Below are 18,537 nucleotides of genomic sequence, written 5' to 3'. Positions count from 1 at the left end.
TTCATTGAAACTTTTTTAGTGAAAAAAAAACCCCTTTCAGTTTTTTTGTTTTAGCTAGAAGTATCTAGGGGCAAGTTTTATGAACCTTTGGTGATATTGGCGTGAAAAAAATTGGCTGCTGGAAGTTAGCCCCAGGGGTGGGACACTAACAGAAGGGTTGGGGCCTTGGGGGCCAAATTAAAAAAAAAGTTATTATATATACTGATATTTTTTTAAAAAATATATTAAAATACTTTTACAACATAAAAAAAATCATAGGATAGGAATCATTTAGAATTATATAATTTTTTAAGATAAAAAAGAAAGTTAAGTCCTAGTATGTTTTTTATACATATAATAGAAACTTAAAAAAAATTACATGTTCCATGTACTTAAACTAAATTAACCTGAAAAAAAAAATATTATATGTTTATCTTTATTTAATAGAATATCTCAATTAAAATTTTTATTAATTACACTTTCCTAATTAAGGGTATATTTAAAAAAATATCATATTAATTGCACACTAAAAATTTAAAATATCTTATATTTTTAATATCTTTTTCATAAAAATAGTTTAGATTTTTAAATGGAGGGAGTATATTTTTATTTAACAACATTATAAGAAATTATATACAAGTGTAGGGGGTAATATTTTTATTAAAGAAGGGGTGGGACTCCCCATGCTGAGGCGCACAATAGCAATACACTCCCATGCATGAAAATTGCAATGAAGTGGCCCCCCTCAAGGTTCAAGTAGATCCGCTCCCCATTCGTACTGAATATTTATTGATTTATGACGGGGCATTGACGTTGAGTCTCAAGGAGGTCGATCAAGGAACGAACAATGTGAAGCTAGCTAATGCATGTTGTAAAAGTTAAAGTCAATGAAGATTATAGTGGTATATATACTTGTACGTGTACGATAATATTGAAGATTGAGTGGATGATTTGTTCAATGAAGCTAGCTATAATATCATATGATACTGGAATATACTCTTTTCTGTTCGAATATAAAAGAAACTATTCTGTATCTTTGTTTTTATTTATAAAAGATTACACATTTTAAAGAGCATTCATCACATTTTCTTTAAATTATCTCTTACAAAGTCGATGTTTATTGTCACTACATAAATTTATTTAATTAATTACATAAATAATTATTATAATTAATTAATTTTTTTAAACTATTTGAATCGATTTTTTCTCTTATATTTAAAAATAGAATGAATAAGTAAATGAGAATTATAATGGAAGAATGAAAGTTAGATCTCATAACATTATATTAATAACCACTAGGTTTTCAATAATTTTTTTAAAATAAATTAAAAATATCAAAACAAATAATTATAAATTCAAAAATTTTAATTACAAATAATATTAAATGTAATGCTTAAATTGTAATATAAATTTTTATTTATAACTATTTGAATAAAGAGTATAACTCATTTTTTTAAAAAAATATTACAAAATTAATTATTATTAATTTAATTTTTAAAAGTTAATTGTCTTTCTTTTAAATATAGTATAATCCCCGTCTCTTGGAGTTGTTTAGAGGCAACGTTTGACTTAGGGCGCTTTCGTCCATGCATTGGCGTTGTTTATCGCCTCCGTCCATGGAACGCAGCCGTTTGAACATCGACGCAACCATCCTTGGAGAGAGAAACTCCAGATATATGCTACGTCTGCAGCCAGTCGGCCAATCATATCTCTCATTTTAGCCAAACAAGATTGAGTCAACCTCATGTGTTGTCTTGGTCTACCAACTGCCAGCGATTTTGAATGAACGCAACTAATTAACCACGGCTTCTCCTTATGTGCATCATGTGTTCGTCATGAAATCTAGATAATTTAAATTTAAAATATTATTATATATTTTTATTAAAATAAAATTCATAAAAATTATAATTTTTTTAATATTGTATAAATTTAATTTAAAATGTTCAATTTAATATTAATTTTTTTATAATTATTATAAATTGACTATTTAGATATATCTTGTATAGTTCAGATTTAATCTAATGTTAATCTAGATTATATAGAGTATATCTGAATAATCAATATATCATAATTATAAAAAATTTAATATTAAATTAAACCCTATAAATTAAATTTAGACCATATTAAAAATAAAAAAATTATTAAAATTATTTTATAATTTTTATTTTAATAAATATAAAATAAAATAATATTTTAAATTTGGATCATCTAAACTAAAATTTAAATGGTTTAGATATCATCACATTTTATAAAGGAGTTGTTATATACTTCACGTTTTATATCAAATCCATTAAATTGATCATTTTATAAAATGTTGGCAAAAAAAGGATCATTTTATAATCATTAAAAATACGCTGGCAAATTCATATTAAAAAAATTACGCTGCAAAAAAAATTAAAAAATCTACATAAAATAACATATTTGAAAAAAAAATGTCACGTTACATCATGATTCGTGAATAAATACAATAGAGTTTTATTTGTTAAAGCAAATCTTATTTATTCAAAATTTAAAAACCCATGCGTAATTCATCCCAGGACTTTTTCCCGTAACAGTGGGAACACAGAATAATCAAATCGACAAAAACATCAATAGCCGAATACATTATATATATATATATATATATATATATATTCTTCACTCTCTTTCTTTTCCATTTTTTTTTTCTATAATTCAATCAAGTATAAGAGATTCTGCTCCTATACATTGGACATGTTCTAGAAAAAAAATAATGATAACTAATAAAAGTGATTTTTCATCATTTTGTTAGCATTTAATGATTCTTAAGAAAAAGTCATTTTTTACCAGTTTTATTATATAATGATAGGATTTGATAATTTAATTAGAAATTAATATATAGAAATTCTCGATCACAATTTCCATTCTTCCGAAAAGCAGAGCTTGCTTTGCACAACGTTGAAATTAAAATCAGTATTAATAGACTAATAGTCAACTTTACTATTCCAAATCAAACAGTGAACCAAAAAAAAAAAATGATAGTATCATGACTCACGAGGCAGCCACTAGTCTTTATTATATTTTATAGCAGCTTCCTTGTCCGCGTCGTTGCCAACAATTGCCGCTGCGTAGCAATGTCGTTTCAGTTCAGCCTTGAACAAGCAGCTGATCCACATGGCCCAACACAAAACTCCACAAACACTTCATTCTTCCTCCTTCCCTCTCTCTCCTCTGTTCATGGACCTTCTTCCTCGCTTCTTTATATTCGCCTTTTTCCTTCTTCCCATCCACGGCACTTCCATTGCACTTGATTCTCTTCGTCAGTCGCAGTTCCTCAGGGACAATGGAACTACCTTGGTTTCAAAAGACGGCACCTTTCAACTTGGTTTCTTTGCTCCCGGTCCTTCCACCAAACGTTACCTTGGCATTTGGTACAAGAACATCCCGGTTCAAACCGTTGTCTGGGTTGCAAACCGCCTCAACCCGGTCAACGACTCATCTGTTGCCTTAACCATGACCACTTCCGGCGATCTCGTTTTGTCCCAAAACAACACTGTTCTTTGGTCTACAAATTCCACGGCCAAACCACAGAGTCCAACCGCCCGGCTCTTGGATTCTGGAAATCTGGTGGTGATAGATGAGAACGGAGCAGACCCGGATGAATATTTATGGCAAAGCTTTGACTATCCGTCTGACACGTTATTGCCAGGTATGAAATACGGATGGGACTTGAAAACTGGTAGGCAATGGTATTTAACAGCTTGGAAGAGCCCGAATGATCCGTCTCCTGGAGAATTAACTTGCGCTGTGGTCCTCTATAACTATCCCGATTCGTATATCATGAAGGGAACCCAAAAATTTTACCGATTTGGACCGTGGAATGGTGTTCGTGGGAGCGGTGGTCCTGAAATAAAGCCCAACCCTGTTTTCCAATACACCTTTGTTGACAATAAGGATGGCTACTACTACACGGACCTTATCAATAATAATTCTGTGTTGACGAGATTGGTGTTGAATGAAACAGGGTCTGCTCGGTATCGTTATGTATGGCTGGAAAGTATCAAAACGTGGCAGGTTTATTCGACGAAGCCAATAGACTACTGCGATACCTATGGCCTCTGTGGACCAAATGGGAATTGTATCATTTCCGATTCGCCAGTATGCCGATGCTTAAAAGGTTTTACGCCTAAGTCACCTGAACACTGGAATTCGGTGGACTGGACTGATGGATGTGTGCGAAATAAACCTCTGAACTGCTCCGAAAAATACAAAGATGGGTTCATTAAATTGACGGGAATGAAGGTGCCAGACACAACGCTGTCTTGGCTTGATCGGACAATGAATCTAGAGCAATGCAGACGGATGTGCTTGGAAAATTGTTCTTGCACGGCCTATACTAATTCAGATATCAGAGGGGGAGGTAGTGGTTGTGCCTTGTGGTTTGGGAATCTAATTGATGTCAGATATTATGCATCTGGGGGCCAAGATCTGTACGTTCGAATGGATGCTTCAGAATTTGGTAAGGATTCCTACTTTGTGCTTATAATATTCATTTCCACGTTCGAGGGTCCTAGTTGCCACTTGCCACTTTCAATTTGTGATTTTAACCAGCTTCTTAATGTTTGAGCGATTCAACCACGATTGCAGAATCTGAGAATAAAAAGAAGTTAATAATGATAGTTACTATCTCCATTGGCGCAACTCTTGGCATGCTCTTAGTTGGGGGCTGTATCATCTACAGAGTCAGCAGAAACAGGAAAGGTAAAGTTACCAGCTCTTATTGTCGTTAAGTTCCAGAGTTTTTATGTTTCCTCCTAGAACTTTGATGGTTTTCATGAACTCAGATAGCAAAATTAGCTACGTATTTATCTCTTGTTTGTTTAAATAGTGCTAAAAAATTTGTGAAGTGAAACTTGTGACAGCAAGATAAATATTATTAGGTAGCGTACTGCTTAGCACCTGAACAGAGGACTTTATTCACAATCTTCTACTTACGCATTTATTCCTATTCCTAGAATCTGTATATTATTAGACGATAAGGGTAAATTAGGATTGATTCACTCTACTGTCATTAGTGTTGATTTACCCTTACCTCTACACGTACACATCTATATTACAGTCTCATGATTTCAATCTTAGGATAGTTTGATAGTGAAGTTATTTAAAATGCAAGGTTTTCCCAAGTGACACGAAAATTACTAAAGTGAGAATTGGTGCTTCAATTGTGTTGCCATTTTAACAAGTTTACCAATATTAATTGCTTTCTTTTTTTTCCCCTTTTGGACATAAAGTTAATGCTTTCCTACCATGATTTCAGCTAACTCAGAAGATGTAAAAGATGATATTCAATACGATGAGAGTCCACAGGATGATCTAGATCTCCCCCTGTTTGATCTTGCAACAATAGCAAATGCCACTAGTGACTTCTCCAAGAAGAACAAACTCGGAGAAGGTGGATTTGGACCTGTTTATTGGGTACATCAACATTTGAATTATAAACTGTGAACAATCAGCAATGCATAATATGAATATTAACTTAATATGCTCATAAATGTCTGCATGCAGGGAAAATTATTGAATGGACAAGAAATTGCGGTAAAGAGGCTTTCAATAAAATCAAGACAGGGATTGGTGGAGTTTAAAAATGAAGTAAAATTCATTGCAAAACTCCAACATCGAAATCTGGTGAAACTTCTCGGTTGTTGCATCCATGGACAAGAAAAAATGCTGGTGTACGAATACATGCCCAATAGAAGTTTGAACGCCTTCATTTTTGGTATAAATTTAATAAAGTTGTTAATTGCAGGGACTATTTTAGTGCGAATGGTATGAAGCAGCTATCAATTTTGAATTAAAAACTACATACATTTTCATTTGCATTACACAGTGTTTTGAGGTGAATCATATTGTTCATAGCTTATGAATTGTATTGTATATCTTGCTAAAGGTTTTATGTCATATATTGATTTTGTTCAAGTAACATTTACTTTTAATGTGGACAGATAAAACCAAAGGAGAGTTGTTAGATTGGTCTAGGCGTTTCCACATAATTATCGGAATCGGTAGAGGTCTTATGTACCTTCATCAAGATTCAAGATTGAGAATTATTCATAGAGATCTAAAAGCAAGTAATATTTTACTTGATGATAAGTTCATTCCAAAAATATCAGATTTTGGACTGGCTAAAACTTTTGAAGGAGAACAAACAGAAGGCAATACAAATAGAGTGATGGGAACTTAGTAAGTTTCTTGTTCAAGTCTCATTTTAAAATTATCATGCTCAATCCTATCCCTATTTTCATTAACTCTTCTATTCTAAACTCCTACCGGATATTTTATAGTGGATACATGGCACCGGAATATGCTGCAGATGGACTATATTCAATAAAATCTGATGTCTTCAGTTATGGTATATTAGTGTTGGAGATTATATGTGGAAAGAAAAATAGAGGTTTTTATCTAGAAGACTTCAAGCACAACCTTATTGGTCATGTGAGTAGTTGATATACAATATCCTTTTTTTTTTTTCTTGGTTGGTCAAATTGAAATGGGATAAATAATAACCAAGTTGTGAGTTTCAGGCATGGATACTGTGGAACGAAGGAAGGGTTTTAGAATTGATTGATAAGAACATAGATATGTGCAATGTATCAGAAGTATTAAGGTGCATTCATGTGAGTCTATTATGTGTGCAACAAAATCCAGAGGACAGACCCACCATAGCATCTGCAGTCGTGATGTTGGAAAGTGAAATTGAACTTCCCAAGCCTAAAGAGCCTGGTTTCTTTCATGGACAAGGTTCAGTTCAACCACACACTTCCAAATCAAGTCCAAAGGAATGTAGCTCAACCAATGAAGTGACAATCACCTTACTGGAAGCCAGATGAAATTGATTATATTGAGCAGTAAGTATAGTGTAACTATGCTTTAGGAGGTACAAGTAAATTAAAAATCATGGTTTGGCGATTGGCTTAGGAGTTGCTATTGTTGTGTGCGAACCTTCATTGCAGAATCAAGAAGTATGTGGAATGAAATTGAAGACAAATGCAGATATAAATTGGGTCTGGGCTCATGGGAAATTAAGAACGGTGATAAGATAGCAGCTCAAGAAATAGATAAACCAAGTGAAGAAGCTGGCAGCGCAACTTGTGACACCAATAACATGATAAATTGAACCACTTTGTTAGAGATTGTACAAATAGTTAAAGTACATATTTTATTTGTTCTGTCTTCTCCATCAATTTCTTTTCTTGGGTTGATACATGGCGATGGATGATGATATGGACGAACTCCTTAATTGTCACGAACTTCACTTTGCCAGGAAGCATCAAGTATAAATTGACAATTCTTCACGTCTTATAAGTTATGTATATGATCTGTCTCTGAATTCTGTCAAATTTGCCTATATTAGGTGGGTGGGTACCCTAACTCCTTGGCCATGCGAAAATAACCTGTGTTTAGATTGTTTGATATACAAGAGGGAACTAGAACAATTTTTTTTTTCTTTGGATATGTGATACTTAATAGGAAAAACATACATTTGAGTTCTTACATTTTGCTCGAGTTTTATTATAAGTTTTTGTATTTTTTTTAAATTTCTACACTTTTGTTTTTCGGTATTATATGTTCCTCAATGAGTGTTATTATAGGGATATAAAATATAAAAAAAATGCAATAACCTATAATAAAATTTGAATAAAGTGTTAGGATTCAAAATTAATTTTGGCATTTAATATAATAATGATGCCTTCAAATATCTAAGGTATGGAAGAAAAATATCATGAAGTAACTGCTAACCCTGGGACGACATATTTAAAAAGGGGGAAAAAAGAAAGAAAGTTATTGTTATACATTTTGGCTGGTAGGCAGCACTCATTTATTGGAAAGGGTCGTATATTTTACGCCAAAAGGTGAATCCTTAAATATTAAGGTTATTCATAATTTTACCAATTAAGCTATATGGTTCGTGCTACATTTATACACTACTATAATTGCATTACATGCTACTAAATGACCAAATACTACTTCTCTCAAGTATAATATAAAACATCTTTTAAAATCTTACCTAATTCAAAATGGAAGGTGATGGATAATTTTTATATTTATTTTTTAAATTATACCCCTATTTCATTTAATACTTTAAAAAAATTATATATTAAAATTTTAATTACTATTATTAAGGCTTTTATATAGAGTATTTAATGATGATATAAATAAAAGATATAAATATTTTTAAAGAATTTAAGATTTTAATTAATATTATTCATAAATCATAAATTAATTAACTATAATTTACACCGCAATCCAAAGGAGTATATATCTAATACCAGCAAATTGTCCCAAATCATAAACACTATTATCTTTTGCTAATACCACAATTATGTATCAGTGCCCGTTGAATAGGTGCCGATGTCCTTATCCACTTCTAACTAGCTGTTATAACCCATATTTTCTTGTCTTAGCTAAGGAATGTTTTGAATCCTTCAAATTGATTATTGCTTTACCTTTTGAAGATTAAATACATGTTTAATAAGTGGAAAAGATTTTTGTAAAGAAACCAAAAAGCAAGAAATGTATCTAAAAAAATAGGTTGAGTGCATTTTCCTTTCCTTTATTAGAAAATAGTTTTCTAACAACTAGTGTATAAGATTTTTAATGCCTTACAAAATAGCTACCTCTTTAGGTGAAAAGAAGAGGAAGATAGAGAGAAACTACTTTTCTTCTTCTTACAAGTCTCCAATGTTGTGCTTGGCTTGTAAGTAAAAATAAGGTAAAGAGAAAATGTGAGGAAAGGAAATGAAGAGAACAGAAAAATAAAAATGATGCAATTTTCTCTCCCAATACTTGGCTAAGCGGAGAAAGGTGGAAAAAAAAAATTGTTAATTTTATATAGACAATAATAACTTTGTTATCTATAAAAAAAATTCATATATAAAAAGTTTAATATTTTAACATATTATTTATATAATTTTTCTTATATATTATTGATTAAAGAAAAATATAATTGTGAATTTTTTATCCGACGCTAGCAAAATTTTTTTTTCCAATTTTAATTTTTATTTCTATAATTACTAAATGTATAATAATCTAAATTTTAAAGTATGGAAAATTATGATGAGAATGAAGGGAGACAACAAAATATTTAAATGTAAGTTTAAAAATTGAATTGTTTCTTCAAAATATCTCCCTATTAAGAGAAAAAAGTTAAAGATAAAAATATGTGAGTTCCACATATTATTTTTCTTTCAATTTCCTCCCTTTTTCATTTTTTTTTTCTTAGCCAAACGTGAAAAAATGGGATGCAGTTTCAGTGCTAAGTGCAAAGATAAGCAGAAGGAGCTCAGCAGTGAAACTGTACCGCTTTAATAAAAAGGGATAGGAGATTCAGCCATTAGGTTGCTAAAACGATGTCGTCCAAGGCTCCTTTGAAAAATAATAAATTTGCATTTGGCTTGTTCAAGTTGTTCCCCCCTTTGCTGCTCGTTCATAAGGGGTTCAAGCTAAGGGTATTCATAAGCTCGATTTAATTTAATTTTGGTCGAAAACTAAACCAAATCAAACCATTCAGTTTATTCATAATTGAGACCTGATTGGTTTTTATGGAGCTCGGTTTAATTTGATTTAATTTTTGATTTAGTTCGATTTGATTAAGGTTTAGGTCGGACTTCAATGAACTTATTTAATTTTTTTTTCATCTTCATAATAGTGTTATGTATTAAAATTAAATCTAATTCTTTTTGACTCTTTTTTTCATAAATAGAGATATAAAAATATAATAAAATTTTAATGTGATAACGATAATTAATCATAAAAATTGATATAAGTTTTTAATACTAAAATTATTTAATATTATGCATTTCTATTCAAATCCTTTAAAAATGTTTATCTATATATTTATATTTTAATAAATAATAAAAAACTTATTATATAAAATTCAAAACAAAATGCTTCTTGTAAATAAATTGAATACTGAGACTTTCAAGTTATAAATAATTAAATGATGGTCATAGCATCATTATTATAATTATTTAATATTATATATTTTCATTCAAATCCTTTAAAAATATTTATCTATTGCTATAAAAAATTCAAAACAAAATGCTTTTTGTAGATAAATGGTTATATATTTTATAAATAAATAAGTAATATTTTTTAATCAAATTTGATTCAATTTAATTCGGTTTCTTATACTCAAAACTGAACTTAAACGAAACGAATCAGTTTTCATATTATAAAAATCAAAACAGACTTGATTGTTATTTGGTTTTGATCGATTTCTTTTAATTTAAATTGGTTTGAATCGATCCTTTTAATTTGAATTGATTTTGAAATTCGGGAGTTGTTCCTCCTTTTGCTGCTCATCCAAAAGCTTGTGCTTGTCCGACAAAAACAAACGGGAATGGAGACAAGTTTGATGAAGTGGGCTCCATGTGAGACAAGCTTTAAAATATGATCATGTCTGCAAATTCAAAAGCTTGCTCTGAAGTATTAAATTAGGAGAATATTTGCCATTGTCAACAAGCTTTTAAAAGAAAAAAATAACTCACTCTAAACACAATCTCAATGGAGCAAGATTTTTCTTTTTCTTTCTTAATAGGCTAATTTACTAAAATACAATTCATTTCCTTAATTTGGTAAAAAGATTCAACGAGGCGTGAGGGCCCGTAGGTCTAGAAATTGAAAAGCCTCTTTGTTATTGGATATTAGAGATTAGAGAATATTAACCAAAAAGAAAGAGAAAAAAAATTCACATCTAGCCGAAGTACCTCCATGCCGTCAATTGAAAAAGGAAGAGTAGCACCTGGCAGATTAGATGACATGCTCCAAGCCTCTCTATCGATAATGGAGAAAGAGAGATGATCAAGTGAAGGAAATCAAGAAAGATGGACAACAAATAAAGAGTGTCGATCGTGATTGAGAAAGAAATCACCAATGAGATTGAAAAACTCATGACAGCTAAGCCAACAGAGAAGCTGGGAAGGAAACGCCAAAGCCATCAAGGGTTTGATGAAGTGAAAGTATAAATAAATAAACGGTTAAGACTAAAAATTGGATGGCCAAGATTAACATTTCTTTTATTAAAACAAAGCGTTTTGTGGATGAGTTCCTCCTATTTATCTTTGCGCTTAGCACCGAAACTGGATCTTAGAAAATGTCATTTTTTTTCTCCACTTTCTCCTTCACTTTTCCCGGTTCATTGCTTTTCTCTCCTGGCAAAGCATAACAGAAGACTTATGGTATAAGTTTAGTCTTCCAGACTTGAATGAAAGACTTCAGAGATCCTTTTATGTCATCCATGAGGTCATTGGACCAGCCAACTCGTAAGTGACAATGACTCTGACTATTAATTACCTCATGCACTATGGCAACTAAAATTCCACCCATACTTGTTATGCGTAATTACAATGCTGTGGAAAAGGTTTCAAGCTTGATTATACACCTTGAATGAAATGTGTCTAACAGAGAACCATCTCAATTCCACAAACATATGAGAGTACAGAAGTGCAGCAAGCAATATATTTTGTTAATCCATCAGTGCCTCACCTGACTCTGCATTATTAGTAACTACATTGACATTCTTTCTTTCATCACAGTCTTTGCTTTCATACTTGTCCTTTCTCTTCAATCCTCCATGGCAGTTGATTCTATCCTTAAGTCCAGTTTCTCAATGAGCGATGGCATGGTATAAGTTTCAAAAGGTGGAAGCTTTAAATTTGGTTTCTTCAGTCCTGGAAACTCCAAGAAACGTTATGGGGGAATTTAGTACCAGAACTTCCCAGTTCAGACAGTGGTTTGGGTAGCAAACGGAGTCAACCCAATCAATGATTCCTCTGCAGCCTCCTTAACACTTGACACCACTGGCCGCCTTGTCCTTATACAAAATGACACTGTCCAATGGCACTCCACTTCGCAGAAACAAGTGCAGAATCCAGTGGCCGAGCTCTTAGATTCCGGGAATCTTGTGGTAAGAAATGAGAGCGAAGCATAACAAGAAGCCTATTTGTGGCAGAGCTTCGACTGCCCATCTGACACAGTGTTGCTAGGTATGAAGTTGGGATGTGACTCCAGAAATGGTCTGAATAGGAGTATGACAGCTTGGAAGAAGATCCATTACCAGGCAACTTTAATTTTCTTTTGCTTTATAGCTAAGCATGTGTTCTGAGTTTTATCTAAAGAAAGGAGATAAAAAAAACTACAGAACTGGACCATGGTATGGCCTGCATCCAAGCGGTGAACCAGAAGCAAAGCCCAACCCCCTTTTCTATTGCAACTTTTTTCCAACAAATATGAGGTCTACCACACCTATAATCTCAGGAATCCTTCCGTGATCACGAGCAGTCATGAACTAAACTGATTATAAACGTACAACGTCCAAAAGATAGGCCTACCATGTCATCGGTGGTTTTAATGTTAGGAAGTGAGATTGAATTGGGTGCACCTGACCAACCTGGTTTCTTTGTGAAAGAGTTTTCAATGAAAGCATTTTCATCCTCTAGTCATGTGAAATCTAAATCAAACAATGAAATAACCATTTCCCAGTTGGAAGCCCGTTGATAATCAAAATAAGTAAGATTGATTGTATTTGAACTTCTGAAGTACATGGTATTGTGTGTCTTTGTTTTTTGTATTACTCAGACTCATTTTAACCGATCTCCAATTGGAACCCCCAGTTCTTCTCCATCTTCTTTCTCATGAATAGATTATTAATACGGAAGATTAAAGCCAAAAATTCAGCTCAACCCAATGAGTTAGCCAAATAAACAAATAAAATTTATAGACGAATTTGATGAAAATGGTTATAATAAGTAACTTGGGCTACTGGCAAAAAGAAAAAAAAATACTCTGGGCTATAAGCCCGTTATATTTATGCTTTTTATGATAAAAATAATGGAGGAGATATGATTAAATATGATTTAGTATCTTGTGAATAAAGATATCTTTTTTTCTTTTTTCTTATATGATTATTAAATTGGGTCAAATTTTAATGTTGGTGGGTTCTTCGTATATGATTTAGTACCTTATAAATAAAGTTAACTTTTCCTTTTTTTATATGATTATTATATTAGATTAAATTTAAGTATTGTTGGGCTCAACTGAAGATGGCTTTCTCAATAAAGTTAATTTTCTCAAGCTTATGTTTGTTTAATGTTGATTATGTCATTGTTATTTACTTTATGCTTAAATGAATATATTTTTGTTGCAGTGCATTATTTGCTCTAGATTCTTTTGTTTGTGTTTAAGAAATTATTTTTATTTTTCATTGGAAATTTAGGATTTTTTTTTTTTCGTTTCATGAAATTATATTTTTTGCCCTCCTACTTTATTCAAAAGCAATATTAGATGAGCAATTACTGAAATGCACAAATGATCTTAATTTTTTTGTAGGCAGAAATGAATCATAAGATTAAATGAAAATACTTGGTCCCCTTTAAAATAAAACTACGAAAATACTTAGCTTTAATTAAGGATAAAACTGAAAAGATACAAATTTTTAAAACATAAATTAATTAGAATAAATTTACTGAAATGTGATTAGTTTATATTGATATTCAATAGATTTATCATTAATGTATAAAGAGTTTATCAATAAAAGGTTTAAAATTTATAAAAAAATTTATTATTTGTATACAATAATGTATAATTAACAAATATAATAAATTAATGATAATATAAAATATAATAAATATTTAACTGTTTATTTTAATCTTATAAAATAAGTTATATTTATGAAAGTTTCAATTAATTAAAACTTAGAAACTTCTTCCTTAATCAAGAGACGTCACGGCACGGGCACTGCATTGAATTGAATTCAGTTATTTATAGCCAACCTTACCATTCCAAGTCGATGTGGAGCACAAGGTTCCACAAATAAATAGCTAAATAAATCCATCAGTCAATCATTTTTCAAAGTCAAAGAGTAAACCCATAAATGATATGAAATCAGCAGTTGCACCAAAGCACATTTGTCTGTATACTGCGTAACGCTTTCAAGTATGAAGTTATCAACTGTTGCTCGTCTGACATTCTCGTCTCAGCAATCCATCAGAAGCTTGGCGCACAAAAAGCTCATTCTCACTCGTTGCCCTTGTTCTACTTTTCATGGCCCTCCTTCCTTCCTTTAGTGTCTTCGTTTTCTTCCTTCTTTCCACCCTCAAGCCTTCCATGGCAGCTGATACCCTCCGTCCGTCCGAGTCTATTGGGGACGATGGGACCACCTTGGTTTCAAAAGATGAAACCTTTGAACTTGGCTTCTTCTCTCCTGGAACTTCCATCAAACGTTACCTCGGTATTTGGTACAAGAACATTCCGGTTCAAACCGTTGTCTGGGTTGCAAACCGCCTCAACCCAATCAACGATTCATCTGTCACCTTAACTATGACCACTTCCGGCAATCTTGTCCTGTCCCAAAACAACACCGTTCTTTGGTCTACAAATTCCACGGCAAAAGCAGAGAGTCCAACCGCCCGGCTCTTGGATTCGGGAAATCTGGTGGTGATAGATGAGGACGGAGCAGACCCAGACGCTTATTTATGGCAAAGCTTTGACTATCCGTCTGATACCTTGTTGCCCGGCATGAAATACGGATGGGACTTAAAAACTGGTTGGCAGTGGTATTTAACAGCTTGGAAGAGCCCAGATGATCCATCTCCTGGAGATTTGACTAGTGTTGAAGTGCTTCATGGCTACCCCGATTCGTATTTGATGAAGGGAAACAAAAGATTCTACCGATTTGGACCGTGGAATGGCGTTCATGGGAGTGGTGGACCTGAGATAAAGCCCAACCCTGTTTTTCAATACACCTTTGTCAACAGTAAGGATGGGATCTACTACATGGACATTTGGAATAACAATTCTGTATTGACAAGATTGGTATTGAACCAAACAGAATCTGCTCGGTATCGTTATGTGTGGCTGGAAACTACAAAAACATGGCAGGTTTATTCGACAAAGCCAGTAGACTATTGCGACACCTATGGCCTCTGTGGACCAAATGGGAATTGCATCATTTCTGAATCGCCGGTGTGTCAATGCTTGAAAGGTTTTACGCCTATGTCGCCACGGAATTGGAATTCGGTGGACTGGGCAGATGGGTGTGTCCGACAGAAACCTCTGAACTGCTCAGAGAAAGAAAAGGACGGGTTCATTAAAATGACGGGCATGAAGGTGCCAGACACTACACATTCTTGGCTTGACGAGACAATGAATCTAGAGCAATGCAGACTGAAGTGCTTGGAGAATTGTTCTTGCACGGCCTATGCTGATTCAGATATCAGAGGGGAAGGTAGTGGTTGTGCCTTATGGTTTGGTGATCTAACTGATATTAGATATTATGCATCTGGGGGGCAGGATCTATACGTTCGAATGGATGCTTCAGAATTAGGTAAAGACGTCTATTTTCTTATTTATATGTTCATTTGCATGTTTGACAGCATTTGAGTTAACCCTTTCAATTTATGATTTCACCTTAGTTTCTTAAAGTTTGAATTATCGCAACCACGATTGCAGAATCTGGGAATAAAAAGATGTTGACTATGATTGTTACTATCACCATTGGTGCAATTTTTGGTATGCTAGTTGGAGGCTGTGTCATCTACAGAGTCCGCAGAAACAGAATTGGTAAAGTTACTTGGTCTTATTTTTCGTTATGTCCCAAAGTTTGTTTCTTCCTGCAATTGCGGTGATTGTTATGAACTCATACGGCAGCCGGCAGGACTAGCCAGGTATTTGTCTATTATTTGTAAAGATGGTGCTAAAATCTTGCCAAGTAAAAGTCAACTACAGGACTATAGATTAGATATGAAGTCTGGAATTAAGGTAGCATACCTTTAACCTGCTGAACAGAGGACTTCGTTCGCAATCTTTCTTCCTGTACTCTAATCCTGTCACTAGAATGAGCAATTATTAGTCGATAATGGTAAATTAGCAGGAGTTATTCACACAAACTATCACTTTTGTTGATTTGTCCTTGCATCTATACTTGCACTCTTCAGTAGAATTTCATTTTCTTTGTTGCTTTAATATTGAACGATGCTTTCCGTTTGGCCAATAAACACATTTATAAGTACGGTCAGAAAATTTCAATCTTTGTTTAGCTTGACAGTATAGTTAATGCAAAGTTTTACCCAATCAAAATCTAGTAGATTGATATTTAGTACGTCAAATGTTTTGCCATTTTAGCATGTTGATCAATATGGACTGGTTTTCCATTTTTCTCCAATGCTGTACAGAAAGTATGTTTTTCTACCATGCTTTCAGCTAAATCAAAAGATGTAAGAGACGATATTCAATACAATGAGGGTCCAGAGGATGATCTAGATCTGCCTTTGTTTGATCTTGCAACAATAGCAAGCGCCACTGATGACTTCTCAAATAAGAACAAAATCGGAGAAGGTGGATTTGGACCTGTTTATTGGGTAATTCAACATTTGAATTGTAAACCAAGAACAATCCGCTGATAAATCATATCATGATAGGCTCACAAAATGCCTACATGTGTGCAGGGAAAGCTATTGAATGGACAAGAAATTGCGGTGAAGAGGCTTTCAATAAAATCAAGACAGGGATTGGTAGAGTTTAAAAATGAAGTAAAATTTATTGCAAAACTCCAGCATCGAAATCTGGTGAAACTTCTTGGCTGTTGCATCCATGAGCAAGAAAAAATGTTGGTGTATGAGTACATGTCAAATAGAAGTTTGGACTCCTTCATTTTTGGTATAAATTTAATATGATTTTTAATTGCATGGATTATCTTAAATTCTTAATAATGACTGATGACACATTTTATCAATTTTGAATTATTAATTCTCATCATATGCCATTTTTACTTTTTTATATATTTATAGATGAAATTGAAAGAAAGCGGTTAAATTGGTTTGAACGATTCAACATTATTCTGGGAATTGGTAGAGGTCTTATATATCTTCATCAAGATTCAAGACTGAAAATTATTCATAGAGATTTAAAAGCAAGTAACATTTTACTTGATGACAAGTTGATCCCAAAAATATCAGATTTTGGGTTAGCTAAAACTTTTGGAGAAGAGCAAACAGAAGGCAATACAAATAAAATAGTTGGAACTTAGTAAGTCTTTTACTCAACTATTACTTTATAATTATCGTGTTCCATCCTTTCTATGTCTTCTTTAATTGTTTTATTCTAAACTTTTAATGGGTATTCTATAGTGGATACATGGCACCAGAATATGCTGCAGATGGGCTATATTCAGTGAAATCTGATGTCTTCAGTTATGGCATATTGGTATTGGAGATTATATGTGGAAAGAAAAATAGAGGATTTTATCTAGAAGACTCTAAGCACAACCTTATTGGTTATGTGAGTAGCCTATATATGGTTTTCCAGGCTTTTCTATTTGTGACAGACCAAAATGGTATAACTGATAAGCCAGTCCTGTGTTTCAGGCATGGATACTGTGGACAGAAGGAAGGGTCTTAGAATTGATTGATCAGAACACAGAGGAGACGTGCAATGTATCATCAATATTGAGATCTATTCATGTGAGTTTATTGTGTGTACAGCAGCGTCCAGAAGATAGGCCCACTATAGCATCTGCAGTTTTGATGTTGGAAAGTGAAGTAGAACTTGCTGAGCCTAAGCAGCCAGGTTTCTTTCATGGGAAAGATTCAGCTGAACCGCATCAAAAGCAATGTAGCTCAACCAATGAAGTGACAATGAGCTTACTTGAAGCCAGATGAATTTGGTCATGTTGCGCAAATTTAGGGGAGCAATCCTTCAGATGGTAGGATGACACTGAAGACGAATGTAGTATGTAGATATTGGGTTTTGGGCTCCGAGGAAATAAACAAGTTCAAGAAATAGATAAAACAGGTGAAGAGGTTTGCAGCTTGCTGCAAAAGAAACAAGGCGTTGCGTTTACAAGATAAATTCAGCCACTCTGTTAGATATTATATAGGTAGTTCAAGTTTTTTGGATTAATTGTAACTTTTCCCTCAATTTTTTTCTATATATACATATCCATAATTTATTGGACAGTGATAAATATCTTAGTTGTTTTTACCAGGAAGGATGAGATATGAATTGAAGTCACATAATTGATAACTCTTGAACAATTTTAAGAAACAATTTTTTTATTTTATATATATATATATATATAACACGATTAGGCAGCACACATTTTACAAGATCTGGTTAATATATTTGAATGCTTTATAATACGTTAAACCAAGCTGTAAAATGAAGCTTTTCTCTATTTATTGTATTTGTCTGTTCAAAGAATGGATAGTACAAAAAAGGGAGGTCTTTAAAACTGATACACGAGAGGATAGAGAAATGAGAATAACTGAAGCGCATTGGCATCAAACGTACCTGTTACATTCATATTAATCTCTTTTAAATTTTATCTATTTTATCGAGATTTTCCCACACCCTACTTCACTTTTATCACTTGAGCTAATTTATTCCACATGATTGTCTTTGAGATACCTTAGAGATGATTTTGCAAAATGATTTTATTTTAATTTTTTTTATGCACAAGTATTTTTATATTAGAAATAATTCTATTTAAGGCATTGTATTAAATTGAAAAACATTTGGAGGTTAAATTTTGGGGTCATCTTACTC

At 32.8% G+C, this 18,537-nt stretch overlaps 1 protein-coding gene across 1 annotated transcript; it reads left to right on the top strand.

Annotated features, from left to right (window-relative positions):
* Positions 1–3,039: 3,039 nt before the first annotated feature.
* Positions 3,040–17,956, top strand: LOC129316778 (uncharacterized). The gene is made up of 16 exons (XM_054961153.1): positions 3,040–4,456; positions 4,585–4,698; positions 5,255–5,412; positions 5,503–5,713; positions 5,940–6,177; positions 6,279–6,429; positions 6,519–6,815; positions 6,948–7,025; positions 11,702–11,902; positions 13,960–15,319; positions 15,445–15,555; positions 16,195–16,352; positions 16,440–16,650; positions 16,782–17,019; positions 17,121–17,271; positions 17,358–17,956. Exons 1-16 carry the CDS (start codon positions 3,112–3,114, stop codon positions 17,649–17,651), a joined length of 5,316 nt encoding a protein of 1,771 aa, XP_054817128.1. The 5' UTR covers positions 3,040–3,111; the 3' UTR covers positions 17,652–17,956.
* Positions 17,957–18,537: the final 581 nt, after the last annotated feature.

Source organism: Prosopis cineraria, unplaced genomic scaffold (genome assembly GCF_029017545.1).
Source record: "Prosopis cineraria cultivar Desert tree isolate PC_DT_omini unplaced genomic scaffold, ASM2901754v1 PC7, whole genome shotgun sequence".
Classification (NCBI taxonomy): Eukaryota; Viridiplantae; Streptophyta; class Magnoliopsida; order Fabales; family Fabaceae; genus Prosopis; species Prosopis cineraria.
Note: the sequence above shows the minus strand (reverse complement) of the source record. Positions and strands in the feature narration are given on the sequence as shown.

Coding starts and splice junctions, on each gene's coding strand:
- LOC129316778 (XM_054961153.1), top strand. CDS start 3,112: ATGGCCCAACACAAAACTCCACAAACACTTCATTCTTCCTCCTTCCCT. Junction 4,699..5,254: donor AGTCAGCAGAAACAGGAAAG/GTAAAGTTACCA, acceptor CCATGATTTCAG/CTAACTCAGAAGATGTAAAA. Junction 17,020..17,120: donor AATAAAATAGTTGGAACTTA/GTAAGTCTTTTA, acceptor GGTATTCTATAG/TGGATACATGGCACCAGAAT.